General features: G+C 44.8%; 3 protein-coding genes across 3 annotated transcripts; 1 reads left to right on the forward strand and 2 right to left on the reverse strand.

Annotated features, from left to right (window-relative positions):
- Positions 1–406: 406 nt before the first annotated feature.
- Positions 407–7,296, reverse strand: LOC139351466 (sal-like protein 2). The gene is made up of 3 exons (XM_070993391.1): positions 6,955–7,296; positions 1,814–5,172; positions 407–1,662 (listed from the first exon to the last, which is right to left on the reverse strand). The coding sequence occupies exons 1-3, from the start codon at positions 7,028–7,030 to the stop codon at positions 1,432–1,434; spliced, it is 3,666 nt and encodes a 1,221-aa protein (XP_070849492.1). The 5' UTR covers positions 7,031–7,296; the 3' UTR covers positions 407–1,431.
- Positions 7,297–10,785: 3,489 nt separating this feature from the next.
- On the forward strand, positions 10,786–12,974 carry LOC139351692 (E3 ubiquitin-protein ligase CCNB1IP1). Its single transcript, XM_070993696.1, has 4 exons — positions 10,786–11,082; positions 11,193–11,339; positions 11,764–11,938; positions 12,808–12,974. The coding sequence occupies exons 1-4, from the start codon at positions 10,786–10,788 to the stop codon at positions 12,972–12,974; spliced, it is 786 nt and encodes a 261-aa protein (XP_070849797.1).
- On the reverse strand, positions 12,146–17,658 carry ttc5 (tetratricopeptide repeat domain 5). The gene is made up of 9 exons (XM_070993695.1): positions 17,345–17,658; positions 16,399–16,531; positions 16,098–16,309; positions 15,828–15,978; positions 15,196–15,287; positions 14,908–15,111; positions 14,095–14,309; positions 13,862–14,006; positions 12,146–13,775 (listed from the first exon to the last, which is right to left on the reverse strand). Exons 1-9 carry the CDS (start codon positions 17,405–17,407, stop codon positions 13,656–13,658), a joined length of 1,335 nt encoding a protein of 444 aa, XP_070849796.1. The 5' UTR covers positions 17,408–17,658; the 3' UTR covers positions 12,146–13,655.
- Between the last annotated feature and the right edge of the window lie 7 nt (positions 17,659–17,665).

A 17,665-nucleotide genomic window follows, 5' to 3' on the forward strand; every position in this document is an offset into this window, starting at 1 on the left:
GTGGCGGCCTCTACAGCTGCACCCTCAATCACACTCATACAGGCTCTGATTATCCTTTTCACACATACGTACACACACACACACAGTACTGGGGAACTGAAACATATTAAAAGACACTGAGGGCAAAAAAAAAAAAGGCAGAATTAGGAGACAGCTAGCCCAGCGCCCCAGACAAAGGACACCCCCCCCCAATCCAGACACACCGAGAACTGGAACAAACAAGCCAAAACCATCCAACAGCGTACATGCAGGCGCACACAGAATAAGAGTCATGCAAACAGAATACTTAAACAGATAAATGAATTCACAGCGACGGCTTAAACTGAACCCAGACAAAAAATACAAAAACCCACCCAGAACCCCCCCCCCCCCCCCCAACAGACGACCAACAAACAGGTCTCCTCTTCTCATCATCATTGCTTTATTTATCTTTTACGCATCACATGGAAAGCATGGGAACATATTTTGTCATTGCTACAAAAAAGGGTTTACAAAGGGTAAAGCAAAGCATACAAATACTAAACTGGGCTAAGCAGGAATGCAGTGAGTATAGACAATTTCTGCAGGAGCAGAAAACTCTCAAGTGCTTTGAGAGAGGAGAGCAGGGGGAAGTGGGGGGAGGAGAGATAAAGGAAGGGGAGTAATAATGGACAGGGCTCATCCTTGCTGTTGATTTGTACTTGGAGATAGCGTCAACAACAAGAAAGACCGTTTACAATCATCAACATGGATAAGGTAATTTGCTGCTGGCAAAGTATACAGATATAAGTACAAGGACTCTTCACACAAGTACCGACAATCGAACACAATCATCGTCATCATCATTATTATTATCAACATCATCATGGTTATCGTCATTGCTAACGTGTTTATGTAAGTTGATGTTTCGGCAGCACAGGACACAGTGCAACTCACAGTGCAACTCAGCACAACAGAAACATGCTGTCAGCAGCATGGCATTAAAAAAAGGAAAGAAGAAAGTAACAATAAAAAGGCATAAAATGTAACCGCAGCTCATATTTACAAACATCGGCCATTACTAATTTGGCCTGTTTTGGTATGGAGTTCATCGTGTAAAATTCTGGACCGTCCTTTTTCAAATCAGCTCATACAGTTTGTGCTGAAATGGGTGTCAGCAAAAAAAAAAGCGCAAACAATTAATTCTCATTGTGACAATGCTATGAAGTGTATACGATAAGGCCTCACTGTGGTCTTTGAAATACAAAAATACGCAGCTAAAGTACTACATTCACAAATCTCTTATAATGTTACTACAATGTAACTACAATACAAACTATTTGCCTAATACAAAAGGTAAACATGAATTAGAATGAATAACTCTAGAAAACAAATGTCATTCTATTAAAAAAATACATTCCCTTGTCAGGACCCTTTAAAGACTGACTGCAGCCATTTAACATACTAACAGGTCTACACAGTAGTGTCCATGGGCTCGTCTTCCACACTAGAAACAACACTGATTGGTGGAGGATCTGTGCTGTCACCTCTCTCGGGGGATTTAGCCAATCCCTGCTTTTCGTCGTGCTGTCCCGCGTTCTTATTAGCTGAATGTGAACTGCGATCCTCCACAGCGTCATTGTCATTGGTTTGAGCCTTGGAGGGGGTACTGGCCAGCGCTCCTGGGTGAGTTTTCATATGGCCCTGTAGATGGGAGACACATTACAGTAGAGATTTACTCATAAGTCCAGGAGGATGAATTCTTGTCTTGACATAAAAATACTTTGCCATTTGAATACCTTCATATTATAACGTCAAAATCCTTGACTCAAGAAAAGTCCACAATATCTCTTACCTTAAGTCCACTACGGCTGGCGTATGCCTTCCCACACTGGGAGCAGCTGTAGGGTTTGTCTGGGCGAGGTGGCTGGGTCTGCAGAGCTGGTGCTGGTACAGAGGGCTCTGGGTCCTCTGAAGGCTTTTCTGGCACGCTGTAACCTTCCTCCACTGCAGTGTCCTTCTCCGGCTCTGGATCCACCGCTGGTAAAGGCTCACTGGGTGTGGTGGTCTCGCTCTTGTCTTTGCTTTGGGCAGCATCTCTCTCTTGTGCCTCCTGTGGTGCACTCCCACAGGCCTCTTCTGCTTCAGGGTTAGCTTTGGGGCTGGCAGGTGGGGTGAGGGCAGGTAAGGGATTTGCGGCTGGGGCTTTGGGGTTAGAATCCGGACTTGTGGTGGGTTTGTCTGTGGAGCAGGGTTCATCAATATTAACAACTCTCTGCGGTATATCATTTTCGACTCCAGGCTTTGAAACACAGAGGGAAAGAGGGGTGTCATCTGCCTCTGTGTCTCCATTCACTACAGCTGAATGAGAACTAGCTATGGGTGCTTTGAAAGGGCTGGCGCTGCCCAGGTCAGCGTGGGTCTCCTCCTCAGAGTTCATGGGACTACCATCAGCTAGGGTGTTGTCTCCCAGACGCAGGGGGTCCTCAGCTCCCACTGAGGGGGGATTACGGGTCAGGGGTGGGCTAACACTGGGTGTTGAGCCCTCTGATTCCTCTGTCTTCACAGATGTGGCATCAGCAGCTGTTGATTGCTTAGAGATAGACCCTGAGTTGAGAGCATCCATTGGAGACTTGGAGGTTGTTGTTAAGGCCAGAGGGAGGAGTTGCTGGGTGTTAGACGGAGAGCCTACGGAGTCATTCTCAGCATCATCAAAGACAGCACTCTGTGTTTCAGAGCCATCTTCAGTAGGCATATCTTCATCAGGTGGTATTTGCCCTCCTAGGTGCAAGCGGATATGATGCTGGAGAACCAAGGCATTGGTGAACTTGCGTGGGCACAACGGGCAGGAGTTCAAGGCACGGGAGTTGGCCGGTCTTGCACGGTGAGTGGCCAGATGGGCCCTAAGGCTGCCCTTCGTGGAGAAGGAACGACCGCACAGCTTACAAGGGAACGGGCGCTCTCCCAGATGTGTGGCCTGGTGCAAACGCAGAGCTCTGGGGCAGCTGAGGACACGCAGACACACTCCACACTGATTTGCAGCCTGAGCAGCAGGCAGAGGGGGGGTGGTTGTGGTAGTTGTAGTGCCAGAACCTGAGACTCCCTGGCTGGTCACTAGTCCAGCAGAATTGGTGCTTGGGCTAAGGCCTAGAGCAGCCAACATTTCCCTGCGATAGGCACTGGAGGTGGTGGTCAAGTCATGGCCGTGTGTTTCTCCATTGGCTTCTGCAGGGGTTTGCGAGGTGGAGGAAGAGGAGGAAGAAGAGGCACCTCCACGAGGCTGCTTTTCAAGCTTCTGTACAAGGCGCTGCAACTTTGAGGTGTCTGAGGTCTGGGTAGAGGTGGTGGGAGAGGATGAAGAGGGGGAGGAGGTTGATGGTTTGGGGAAAGGTGGAAAGGGGAAGGGGAGCTGATGAGCCGAAGTGAGGTGGGAGGTGGATGGATGACCTGGGGGCCGGAGAAGTGCAAGGTGGTGGGGAGAGGCCCCTCCAGGGAAGAGAATCTTGGGGAGGTGGGCCAGCTGAGAGTATGGGGAGGTTGTATGGAGGGCGGAGTGGGGAGGCGTGTTTTCGTCAAATCGCTGCTGCTTTGCTCCTTTGAACTGGCTGCCCATGGAGGAGGAAGAAGAGGACGACGAAGAGGAAGAAGGCAGTACAGTGCTGGATGCACTGGCAGCAGCTGCAGCAGAAGCTCTATTCAGCTGCAGCAGTGAATGGGCTGTGGACAGCAACGCCATGTCAACAGAGGGGGGCAGAGGTAAAGAGGAGGGTGAGGGCCGAGTGGATGTGCCAGACAGGAATCCTAAAGCCATGCTCTCTGTCATCCCGGGAATGCTACCTTTCACTCCATTGAATTGCTCGTCATCATCAGCCCGCCGTTTTCTCCTTCTCTGGATGGCACCAGGGGCACTCTGTGTTTGCTCTGACAGTGCTGGGGGCAGCAGGGAGAGGGACAGCTCTGGGTTTTGCTCTCTGTGTCTCAGGAAGTGGGCTTTGAGGTTCCCTCTGGTTGTAAATCGGCTCAAGCACACAGGACATTGGTAGGGCCTTTCACCTGTATGTGACCTCAGATGGATCTGGAGTGATGAATCGCTGCTCAACACCTTCCCACAAAAACGGCACACATGTTGAGGGCGCCCTGATGAAGAGGCAGATCCCAGGGAGGAACTGGGCTGGAGTTCCTGGGAATGGCTGGTGGTAGGAAGGGGAGGAGTCGGAAAACTGATACCATTGCTATGACCAAATGAGGAGGTGTTGGATGATTTCTCATGGAGGTAGCGCGGCGGTAGGCCCAATGACAAGGACAGGGGGTGCAGGGAGGTGACAGAAGAGCTGATAGTGGATGAAGTAGATGAGGAAGATAATGAGGAAGAGGTAGAGGAGGATGGAGGTCTGCTGCCATGTGAAGCACCTGATTTGGAGACAGATGGCTGGGGGAAGAGAGAGGATGGAAGGCCAGTCAAAAGTGATGAGGCTGTGGTTACTGGCGTGGCAGTGGAGGGGTGTGTTGGTGATGAAGATGCTGCTCCTGTAGACTTCTGGTTGCTGTCTGCACCACTGGCCTGTGTATTATTATCATGGCCAAAGACAGCCCCTCCAAGCCTTAGAACGTGCCTACAGATCTCCTCTGTTATCTGCATCTGGTGGATTTGCCTCTGCTGTAAAACCCTCAGCTCCTCTAGGAGCACTGCCAGGGTTGGCGGCACCTGGATCTGTCCCTGCTGCCCGGGAGAGCTCGAGGCCTGCTGCTGACCTGGACTGGAGCTCTCACGGTGAGGTGGCATACACTGAGAAGATGAGGAGGTGGAAGAGGAGGAGGAGGAGGAGGTAGTGGTGGTGGCTGAGCTGCCCATCGGTGGCGAGGTCATGGTGGAGTGAGAGTTTCCTTGGTGGGACAGGCTATGAGAACCTGAGATTTGACCCAGGGGAGGAGGTGAGTGGGTCTGAGATGACAGTGAGGGGTGGGGAAAGTCTGGAGAGAGGGAAGAGTGGGTGTTGGGGAGGGAGGTGGTGAAGGGGGCAATGTGGCTGGGCCAGTGGGGAGGAGGCGAGCTCTCGCTGGGCAAGGAGGGCGCGTGGAGCCCACCAGGGGATGGGCGAGGGGCCAGAGGTGGCTGGCAGTCTTGGAGAGAGGTGGGGGATGAGGAGGAGGACCCTGATGAGGTCACTTCTGAGCCAAGAGATGTGGACGGGGATTTCATGCCCAGGTGGTCATCTGAGGATTGATAGAAAAAGGAGAATAAGATCTTAAGCTGAGAGAATAAGCTTTTAAAAAACTTTTTCACTTTCTGTTTGTTTCTTTGCATTTTCATGCAACAACTTCCATTATCAGCTAAGATATCAACCCAGATTTACAGGTAATGATGAATGAATGAATGATGAATGAACTTTCTGCTATCAGAGTGTGTTTATTTCATTGCTTCTGGTTATTGTTCATACATTTTGGTAGCAAACTTGTGTGCATACCAAAAGGTCCTATTACGACTTCAAAAGAAATGCCTGCTAAGAAATGGCCTTGAACAAAAAAAAAAAAGAAAAAAAGAAAATAAACACGTGAAAGAAGCTCTGCAGTCTATGAGTCTGTAATGTCTTGTCTCAATCTGTGCTCTCCGGAGCAAAACTCCTCAAACATCTTGCACACACAAAAAAGCTTACAGACCACCTTGCTGCTATGGCAACACATTTTAGAGGACAATGGGCATCACCAAGACAACCCATAACCCCTCTTAACCCACCCCCTCCCTACAGCAGTTACGTCTTTCATCTCCCTATTCACCCTTCCCCCCTTACGTCACAGTGGAGGTCAAGGGTCAGGCCACGCTAAGGGTTCTGGGCACTGTCCAGACACTCTGATTGGTCAACTAATCTGACCTCTGCTGCTCAGGGGTCAAATTCTTTCAGAATCTTGAGCACAGAGTGAGAAAGAGTAAAAAGAAAAAGAAGGGGGGAGGGTAACAACAATGGAGAGACAAACTAACTATTCCCTCCTGGAGAGATATAGTGATGGAATGAAAGACTGTACCTTTGCAAAATTCCTTCCCTGTGACTTAAAAACAAACCTGAACGTGCACGAAACACAAAAATATTCCCACGCTAAACTTTCACGTGTGGAAGTTTACCTGCAGAGACGTGGGTGCATGCACTTGAAGATATAACCCATTGCAAAGCAGAACAAGTGCGAGAGCAATCCCTCTATCCCCACTCAATCTTTTTTCCTTATCCATCCGAGCCCCCCCCCCCCCCCCCCCCCCCCAAAGTGTGTAGGGGTATACAGTCAATAGGACTGGGGGGCGAGAAAGAGAAAGAAAGGGGAGGGAAGTATTGAGAAGGTGGAAAATGGGGGAAGAGGGGCGCATAAGAGAGAAAAGCATGAACGAAGAGCAAAAGAATAAGAGAATGGAAGGGTGGAAGATTAATCTTTAGCAAAAACACTGCCTTCCCTTCCCCCCACCCACGCACTTTATTGTTAACAAATAAGAGAGTGCTCAATACTAATCAAAGACCTCCAGCAGTCAGCGCTGAGCAGCCTGTTGGTTTCCTAGAGGACGAGCAGCTCATGAAAATGGCCACAGATGTATGTTAGTTAATCCCACTCTATTCACCTCACAGGGACAAGTTTATTGGCCCCAACCAAAGTGCCTAAGGCCTCCATTTAATGGGGCCCTCTGCAGTGAATGATAAAGAAGGAGGGGTGTCCTCAGTTGACAAACTTGGAACTTAAACTTTTTTTTGTCTGCTAAATCAGGTGCGTTTGTTGGAATGTGGCCAAGCGTGAATTAACTTTTGAAAATGACAGCGAGAAACCACACGATAAACACACATTTCACGTGAGTCTAAACCCAATTGTTTACTTTTGTGTTGAAGTTATTTGAAGATTTTAAATCCTTCATGCAATGATGATGCGCACCGTTTGCGCTATGTTGCAGGATGGATTGCCCTTTTTTTTGAAGAAATTCAAGATTAAAACGCATGCACACTTAAAAGGATGTTCTCTCACCGTGAGATAGCAGCCTTGGGCCCCCCGGATCCGCGTTAACGAGATGCTGGGGTCGTTTCTGCTTCCGGCGTGACATGATTCACGGCGAGTCAGACGGAAAGGGGGGCATCAGTCGGTTGAATGGCAGTAGACACGGTTTTTTTTGCGCACTTGGAAGCGCTCCTGAAACCATCCAAGCATCTAAAGTTCAAGTCGCGCAAATCCCGCAAGCCCTGGGATGGAAAGGAGATTTTCAAAAACGCGTAAGGACACTTGTAGTTAAAAAGGAGTCTCCTTTTTGTGGAAGAAAGTCAAAAAATAGGACATAGGTGTTTGGAAATCCGCAGGTCTGCACCGCGTCATGTGAAGCTACCGTGTGTGTGGCTGTTTGCTAAAGTCTCTTCTCCCCCCAAAAACTTGTCCAATTTGCGCCCCTCCTCTCCCACTGCTGCCCCGCTGCATGCACATACAGGGAACAACACACACACACACACACACACACACACACACACACACACACACACACACACACACACACACACACACACACACACACACACAGAACCACTCCTTGTTCTTCAATGATATTTGCATTTCAATGGCGTGTAACACACAGCCTCCCTGGTTCTCTCTTTCTCTTCCCCCCAGCTTTATTTTTCTTTACACACTCACACAGCAGCTATAAACTTTCAATAAAACATGACAATTAGGTGTCAAAGCCGTTTGTTGCTCAAAAGCACATTTAAATGGGCGGGAGAATTGATTAAAGATCAAAGTTTTCATTATTTTCCAACGAGAGAATGAAATCATCACGGCTCGAATTAAGATGCAATAACATGTCTGAAAGAAGTCTAACAGGTGAGTCATGAATCAGGTGACATCTATTCCGGACCCACAGGTGAACTGCACCCATAGTGTCTAATTCTCAGCTAGGTGGAATAATAGTGGAATCATGTACAACTGGCTGGCAGGTTGTTTCCATCAGCAAGAGTCAAAAAATCCGTCTTTCCAGTGGCGTTAGTGTGCCGCACGAGGAGCGAGCAGGCGATATTTCTCCCCTTTGATTTCCATAGGGCCAATTATCAACAACAGTGCAGTGAGTACAAGTGGGGCCACACAGCCATTCCACATGCATGCATGTGTTTCGTGTGTTATCACCAAGCGCATAATACCCCCCCTCACAACCCCCCCACACCCCCCAAAAAAGCATCTTACACTGGAGCTCTATTTAAAAGGCAGAGAATAGATGGGAATCTTTGACAATGGCGTGCTGGACACAGTTGAGTGAGCATCTCCCCTCTCTCACTATGAACCCCCGGATCCACTGCTGCAAAGCACAATGCCCCTCTTTCACCCCCCGCCTTTACTCCTGTACCACGTGGAGAAATGGATAAAAGAGGTAGAGAAAAAAGTGGGAGGAGGTGGTGGAGGAGGGGGGGGGGTCATATTGAAATAGGTGTCTCATATCATACATATATCCACTCAGAGGCCATGCAAGAAAATCTGTCTAAAGGGTCACAGTTTGACTTGCTCAGTAAAGTGTCTGACTTCACCCAGGCTCATTAGCATCACCTGGAAAATAAATAGAAAATGCTGATGTGTAGGTAAAGTCCAGGTTTGGTGAATAATTTTGGATCACTTTAGTTCCTGGCAAAGAGGTGGAGGAAGTATTCAGATCCTCAACTTCAGTAAAAATACCATACTGTAAAAATACTGTCACAAGTAAAAGACCTGTATCAAAAATGTCGAGTAAAAGCGTGCAAAGATAACCAGGAAAATGTGCTTAAAGTGTCAAAAGTAAAAAACAATAATATATCATTATACTATTATCACTCATGCATTCATGGAAAACAGGATTTTATTGTTGTAGTTGGTTGAGGTGGAGCTAATTCCTAAGAGGTATTTTGCTTGTCTTGTCCTGCCAAAATTTCCATTTATTAAAAATAGATGAAATTATTAAAGGAACTGAAAGGAAAAGCGACAAATCTCCATGTTTGTGAAGCTGGAACCAAGAAATGTTTTTGCATGAAAAAAGACTTCACGATCAGCAAAATATTTGTGAGTTGTCTCAATTTTACATGTATATACTGTTTATGACAAAATAAGTGAGCTATGATTATGAGCTATTCCTATGTTTTACATGAAAAAATGTTAGTTTGTGAAGTATAGTAACTAAAGCTGTGTAATAAATATTGTGGAAAACTTAAGTAAATGGAAATTTAAGTTAAGTAGGCCTACAAATAAGTACAGTACTTGAGTAAATGTACTTAGTTACATTCTACCATTGAAGTAGCAATACTGAAATATGCAATATGCAGAATGTCTCCAAAAAAACTTTCAGTCTTTATCCTCAACCTGTCTCACATTATTAGACTTGCAGGTTATTTTTTTATTGTTTTTTAATATGAAATAAATGTTTAAGAGTTTACCATTGAGAGTTGCAATCAGCCAATCACATTACAATATGAAGCGTCACCTGCTGCCACCTGCAGAGTGAAAGACTAATTAATTTCTATTTGATTAATTTGCTTGTTACTTTCATCAATTTTTATAGTCACAAATCAAATTTCACTGGCAAAAAACCATTTTTTATTTTAGAACTGAAACTGCAAATCAAACAATACATTTCCTCTGTTTCCAAATATACAACAAAAAAAACTGTCAAAACATATAACCTTTAAGCTGTCTTTTTTTTTTTTTTTTTTAATTATTATTTTTCATCCTTTTTCGTCCTCTGGCGTGTTTGTAAATGTAGACCGGTGTTCCTTGTTTGTTATGTTTGTTGTGTCAATAAAGTTTTTCCAACGAAGGACTAACCGGTAAGTTGTGTATCTTCTGAAATTTACATAAAAAATAACGCAATAACTGCGCTGTCCCTCAATGGTTAAACTATCCGTTTAAGTTTAACAAAAAATATTCATTTGAAAGTCAGAGTTGTTTGAAAGTTAAAGAGGACATAACAGTTTAGCTCCGGACCTGCTAGCCTGGTCATGCTGAAATTGAATGCAGTTGACGTGACATTAAGCTAGCTGTGTGACCGAAACTTAAGCTAGCTACGTATGTACTACCTCATACAACCAATTTATGATACTGTACAATATTGTATTCCTAATTTACATAGTCTAAATTAAAACTGAGTGGAAAGTTGCATCAAATTTTTCCCATAGTGAGTTAGCTACAGTTTATGCTGTAGCTAGCTAATTAACTCACTAGCATTTATAGAGACATTAGTAAACTGTTACGTATTATAAGTTGGTGGGGGTTAACGAACTAAACTAGTTAACACAACTGCTACAGAAATCAAAACCTTAAATGTTTTTGGCAAGCAGTTGGTGGTCTTAAAAGTTTTTGAAATTTAAATAGAGCATAGTATTGGAGTGTATCCAGTTGCTCTGGCACTCAATTTTAGGATGAAAGAGAACTGAAAGGCAGTTCTTTAATAAGAGAAGGAGTCGAAATATAGCCTCTGAGTTATCTGATTGTGACCAGTTTAAAATGATTTGTTTAGCCTATGGAAAATAAGGGCAAAGGAAATCTCTAAATTCACACACACTCCAAAATATTAGAAAACCTGATGATTTCAAGTCCCCAAGTTCTCGCAAAAGAAGCCTTGAATTCTTCAAACCTCCTAAGATCTGAGGGAGAAGATGTGTGATGACCCCACACGCAGGCTTGGCCCTGCTCATTGAAAGCCCCTTTGTCAAACAGATTTTTTATTGGCTTTACTCTGACATAGTTTATGGTCTTTCAAATTGGGGGGGTATGTTGGTGTTATAGAACCTTAACTTAAAGACTTGCCTGTTGTCCAGGTCCCGTTATTAAAACATTACTGTACTGTCCACAGTCACGGCCATGTCTCTCTGTGACGACACGCTGCTTTGCAACTTCCCAAAGTGTCGGACCAAGCTGAACGGCTTCGCCTGGGTCACAGCTTGCTCACATGTTTTCTGTGATCAGCACGGGTCCGGTGAGTTCAGCCGCTCCCCCGCCATCTGCCCGGCCTGTTCCTCTGCGCTGTCTGGGAAGCTGGACATTGTGAGGACGGAGCTGTCGCCCTCTGAGGAGTACAAGGCCATGGTGCTGGCAGGTCTGCGACCTGACATAGTTCTGGACATCAGTGCCCGTGCTCTAGCCTTCTGGAGCTATCAGGTCAAATATCTTTCTGTCTGTATGTATAAGAACACAATGCCAGTCTTCTCTGTCTGAGTCAGTATTGTTTTCTTCCTATAAAATACCTTTGCAAACACCTTTGTAAACAGGTCCATCAGGAGCGTATGTATCAAGAGTACAGTCTGTCACGGGCAGAGTCACAGCTGAAGCAGATGGAGAAGGTGTTGGCCCAGCAAAACCAGTCCAGAGACCTGGAGCTTACCGCCATGAGGGGGGAAATAGCCTCTCTGAAGAAGGTAAGCAACACGTTCTTAAACTCAAGTGCAGATTCACAACGTCACATTTGAAATGAAAGTTTGCAAGAGCCAAAATAATATGGTGAGACCACTTCTGGGTAAAAATAGCTTAAACACGTCCTCTGACCTGTTAAAAAATACTGTTGCAATACTGTAATGTGTTACACCCAAGATAAGATTGGACATAGAGCCTTAGGAGGGCCATGACAGAGGAGCAGGTCTGTGGTCACTACTTCTCCCTCCTTCACTGTAGATGATGAAGAAATAGAAAAAGGAGCAATAAATTTCAGAAACCTAAAGATCTTAACATTTGCTGATCTGTGATCTAGAGAGCTTGATTTTTAATTACACACGGCAGTCTAGAAAGTTGGAAACACAAGTTCAGAAGACCACATAGAAAAGTATCAAACCTTGTTTCTTTCAGGTGATGGAGGAGTATAAAAGGAAGTACAGCGAGGTGTCTGAGAGGCTGATGGAGAGAAACAGGCAGTACCAGAAACTGCAGGGGCTGTATGACTCTCTGAGGCTGCGCAACATGGTGGTGGGTCACGGGGAAAGAGACATGCTGTCACAGCCAGAATATCATGACTTCAGCACTGGTAAGAACAGCAATTTGAACTTAGATCCTTGATGTCTTTAAAAGTTTAACATTACGCTCTTTAAACAGCAGAGGCTTGGTCTTTTTGTGCAGGAGATAAATTGATGTTTCACAGTGAGAGAGGCAGACAGTCTCTGCCCTTGCGTAGAGTGTTGAGTGTTTAAAACTTGCCCTTTATAAACAAGGAAAATCAAGAGTGCAAAGTATTATGTCTATCATTTTCACCTGTTTATTGACTTCTGAAGATGGGAAAAACCTTTTTCAACACTTTCTTTTAATGTTTAAAAGTCGTATATGACAAGAAAACCTTAAGATTTTTAAATGAACAGTTATTTATTAATTAAATAGCTGTGTATGAAATGATATAATACATTGGTGCGGATATGATTAGTCAACAAAAAAAAACCTGTCCTACAGTTTTGATAATCGGTTAAATGGATTTTGGACTTGGTCGACATCACCTCATATTGCTGCAACAAGCCTTTTTTTTCCAAAACATTTTGCTGATTACACAATAAATTAATTAGGTGACACATTAACAATTGAAATAATCATTACTTACAGCCCAGAACAAAAGTATTAACCTTTAATATGCAGCAAAATAGATAAAAGATCGTGTTTTTCTGTCTGTCTGAGAGATGAATGCTTTTATTATATCAGTTGTACTCACACTGATTAATGAGAAGAGGAAGGAAGCCCAGAGAGAATAATGTTGAATGGCGTAAAGGAAGACGCAGCTGTAGGTGTTTTGTCAAGAAGACGTGCTCATCAAGAAAGAACAGTAGGAGTAATGAGCTGATTGTCTATGTAAGGGAATTTTACTCAGTGCAACAATGAGAGACATCCGTCAACCCCCTGCGTGTCACTCAGGGGTGGCTCGGCAGGCGACTCCCCAGAGAAGCCCTCAGTTCCTCTCCGTGGGCCATGATGGGGACAGCAGATTCTTCTCCTGCCTGGAGGCGGACGGAGCAAAGACCTTCTTCCAGTTCAGCTCCCCCGCCAGGGAGAGAGGCCGGCCTTTCATCAAGAAGCACTGAGGCAGGAACAGGTTTCATAGTGACCAAAACACTAACTTAACCACATTTATTTCTATATGTTAACAAAGTGTTCGGTTGTTTTAGTATTAATTTAGTTGCTGGGGGTTTGCCCTGAGTGTGTAGTATTGACATTTTGTACTATAAGTATGTTCTCGGCTAAACATAACAAATATTGGTCTTGAATCCATTGTTCAACTTTTAGCCCTGGGCTACACTTCAGCATATTTGTGTCTAGAAGTACTTTGGCAATGTGAATACAACATAAACTGTTGACAGAGCACTGCCTTACAGTCTTCTCTCTTAATGTCAGATTCACTGACAGTAAGATAGTGTAAGTGTCACCTGTTTTCAAGACACCACGCCAACAACATGTTGAAGACGAACAGGTTTCTTTCATGGAAAACTGAAGTCACAATTCTGACATCGCATTTTCATCATCACAGGATCATTCATTTACCAAAGGACTCCATGCTGTCCCAGTGACAGCATAATACAAAAGAAGGAATATTTATAAATATAAACAAACAGTCTTTCTAAAGACAAAGTGACGGGATGACCTCTATTTACAAAACGACACATAACGCAGGCACAAACTTTGGAACCTTCACACTTGGACGATGATCCAAACTCTTCTTCAAAATCCAGGGAAAAAACAATTTGGTCCTCCAGCTTCGTGTGGGGTCATTCGCTCTGGGGCTTGTAGCTGACAGAGGCAGCAATCTGACTTTGGATGTTTTGTTTCTTGCCATTGACAATGAGGAGCAGAGGAGAGTCCACTCGTATACCTCTGAAGTCAAATGACTGCCGGACAGAGGAAACAGAGAGTTAGACCACTTTGATGAAAGGATTATTGTGTACATGTTTAGCTACACGCATGAAACACTGACCTCATCTTTATGTGTTATGCTGTGTCGCTTGACCTGAGGTTCAGGAATAACTACAGCGTCTCCTATCAGGACGCCCCAGCTGTCCGCTGTATTATATACCATCACCACCATACATGTCTCCTCGCTGTCCACCATGCCAAACGTGCTGCGGGAAAAAAGGAAATCCATGTTTTTTTTCCTCCGCTATCATCTGGATAAATTAACCATTAATGCTGAAAATAATCTGCACTCACAAGGCCATGCGACCCTCAGAGGCCAGGCTGAACACCACCTTGCCCAGGGCGGCCACCCCGGCATTGTGGCCGTGCGTGAGGGACGAAAGAGTTCGGGGCTCGAGGCTGCCGACACGACCCGAAGGGGAGCGGAACTGAGGGGAGGAGCAGGGACCCAAGGCCGACGTGCTGAGGGTAGAGAGCATCGTCCGTAACCGACGCGCCTTCACTTTCCCCTGAAGAGATGGATGGAATGAAGGTTCAGAGAACAAGAAGAGATGGCCGTGCTTTGCTGCCACCTTGTGGTGAATAATTAAATCTTTGAGCGATCAATACATGCAAACAGGCTCACAGATGATATTTTATACAACAAACAAATAAAGAAAAAACATAACAGACTATACAGAATAGACATATGGGCAATAAAAAATACATACACTACATATATTTATTTCTGGTGGACACAGGTTTATTTTTCTCATATAATTTCTTCTAGCCTTTTTCATTTATTAGTACATTTCCTCAGAAAATTAATTGGCAGCTCCTCAAACTTGAATATTTTCTGGTCTTCTTATGCATCTGTCACAGCAATCTAAATATTTTCAGGTTTTGGACTGCTGATCTGACAAAACAAGACATTTGGAGATACAGTGTCACCTGTGGACTACCTTCCTAAATAATTCTCACTTTATTTCTAAATGGAACGTCATTTTCACTTCATTCCCTCCAACATGTAGACACAGACAGCAGTGCTTGTCGTGTTATTTTAAATTTCTCCTTCACTTATGAAACACTAAAAACAAAATCTGCCAAAACTCTGCATGCAAATCCCACCTTGTTCTGTATGAGTTCGGTGACTTTCCTCAGATACTCCAGCAGCTGCTTTTCCCGCTCTGGAGGCTCCTCCCAGCCCGGGTCGAGCGCCGCGGCTCGGCTGTAGCCGGCAAGCGCAGACCCGAACATCTCCTCGTACTGGAACAGAGTGGATCGGTTGAAATGCAGCTCCGGGTAACAGGAGGCAACTCTGTCCACTTTCTCCTACACGTGCGGAAGAGAGGAGTACGATATTAGACAAAAGTGCAGATAGTGCTGATGGATATTCGTTCAATGGTCAGTACTCACAGATTGCGCATAGGCACTCAGAGCCTGTTGAGACAGCTGTGGATTCTGTCCGCAGGTGAAAAACAGGGACACGTAGGCATTCCCCATGATATCTGTAAAAACAATAACACAAACAAAAGATTTGCGCTTGTTTCTGAATCTGCTCGCTCATTTTTCTCCAGCTGTTTTAGCAGCTTCTGATGTTTTTTTTTTTTGACAGAGGAGAGACTGATTTTTCAAGAGTGTGTTCAAATTTAAGCATATACGTAACGCTGAATACATACAATTAAGCATTTTCAAAACTTTGAAGACTTTGAATGAACCCTGTGCCCAATGACTTTAAAATCTAGATAATAAATGATTTTAGTCTTTTACTGTGAATACATATTATTTTTTAAGATGATGACACCGAGTGCACCTTTCTGCCTCCATCTGGTGATTTAAAAGTTTCACTGTCCCAGCTTTTATTTTGAAAGGAGCAGGAAGGGTCTCGCAGGATGACCTTTCTTTTCCAGATCGAACCATAACTTTAACCCTGAATCTGAGTAACAAACAGCTCCTTCATTACAAAGAGAAAAGAGGAGCACAGCCACCTCCCCACAGCACCGTCTATAACATGCTCTGCTCATGAAGTACCCCGGCGCTCTACTCACACCACGATGACCCATCTGTGACATCCAGCTGGACAGCTTGTCGGGCCATGTCCACACTCTCCAGCACCCGCTTTCCCTGTGCAACGCTGTCCGCCGCAGGCAGCTGTCTCAGCACCATAGACAGGTTGCGAAGAGACACCTTGTTGTTGCTCTGCAGAAATGGAAGATAAAGCACAAGACAGATGAGTTAATACACGAAGCCTAGCGTGGAGCAATAGCAGCTGAGGGGGCAGAATGGAAAACATATCTCTCGTCCTGTCCTCGCTGTACCTGTTGCAAGGCTCCAGTGAAGCAGTTCTCGGCACCGCTCAGGTCTCCCTTTTTCCAGTACTGCTCCCCCAGCGTGTTCCAGGCCTCGACCAGGCCAGGCTCCAGCTTCACAGCGCGGGAAAGGCACTCTTCTGCTACGGCGCTGAAGTCAGGAGCCACGTTCAGACACCTGCCCTTCTGCAGCAGGAACTCCGCTTTGTGTTTAAAACGATCTGCGGGAAAGTCGGAGGCGCAGCAGGCATGAGCGCTGCTCTGCAAAGTAAAGACTGAAGCGCTGCTGTTGCGTAAATACAACACTCACCTTCTTTCTCCTCCAGCTTCTTCAAAGTCTTTTCCATCTCCTGCGCGACGTCGCTTTGTTTCCTCCCAGCTTGCTCCACGCTGTGAGTCTCAAAATAGCAATCTCTGAAATGATACAGGTCATCCACGAGCTCCTGTGACGGGAGGATGAACAACACTTTTAAAAGGAATAATGGTATTACTCCAATAGTGCTGTCACAGTGGATATTTTACTTAGTCACATCAAACTGTCTACAACATAAAAGCACAAAATACTGCATTCAGATATCCATCTTCCATATAGAAAGCCATGTGTGTAGCAGCCAGAGCTTCTGTTGCTTTGATTTTGTCTAAACTTGTGGAAATTAAATACTAAATTGCTGGAGAGCCAAATCAGTAACAGAATTACCGTTGTTTCAGGAAATAAAATACAGATTTATGTTAATGGAAGACATTTCTAAAATAAAAAAAAGCAAGTGTAACCATCTATGCATTTGTTTTAATGCCATACATTGCGTCAGGTTACTGATAGAGGATGGTTTGGTGTAAAAACACACACTGGCTTCAGAGGACATGTCCACGTGCATTAAAAAGTCTCCAGGCAAACTGAAAATCTGGTGACTCAGCAAGAAGTGTGATGGATGTAACCCAGGCATGCATATTTAAAATCACCTTTTTCCTGTTGCATTTTAATCCAGCAGGATGAAAAGAAAGGGCTCATTCTACGCATAAAAAAATAAACTGAACACATTAATATTAGACTATATCAGTTATAACGGCTGAACATCGAGAAAGGTCTGTTCGCGTGACAGTTGCAGCCAGTTGTTATAGTAACGAGTCTTTCAGGAGATGTCCAGCGAGGAAAACTACAACGAAACTCTGACCTTATTCAAAGTAAAGGAAAAAAATGAAGGTACCAGATTCCTGGGGGATTTAAATATTGATGTGACATAATTAAAAGTCAGTACCTTCATAATTTGCAGTTCGTTTTTGTCTATCACAGGCTCGCCACTCTTCTCTTCTTCCGCCATCTTTGCGTTAGCTTGAAGCAGCACTACAGCCTGATAGCAAAGGAGAGCTGGCGAAAAATGCACCGAGTTACGAAACTAGGATTAAACATATGGTTCCAATGTTAATATCATGACGGAAATCAGTCATTTCGTTTCTGAAACGGCACAAATGCAATTAATTTTAGCACACGGGAAGCAAACTTTTAATTTCAGTGGCACCGGAAGTCGGAGTAGCCCGGACCCAAAATGAACCCGACAAGGAACCTCTACACAAATGAA

This window comes from Chaetodon trifascialis, chromosome 23 (genome assembly GCF_039877785.1).
Source record: "Chaetodon trifascialis isolate fChaTrf1 chromosome 23, fChaTrf1.hap1, whole genome shotgun sequence".
NCBI classification, from domain to species: domain Eukaryota; kingdom Metazoa; phylum Chordata; class Actinopteri; order Chaetodontiformes; family Chaetodontidae; genus Chaetodon; species Chaetodon trifascialis.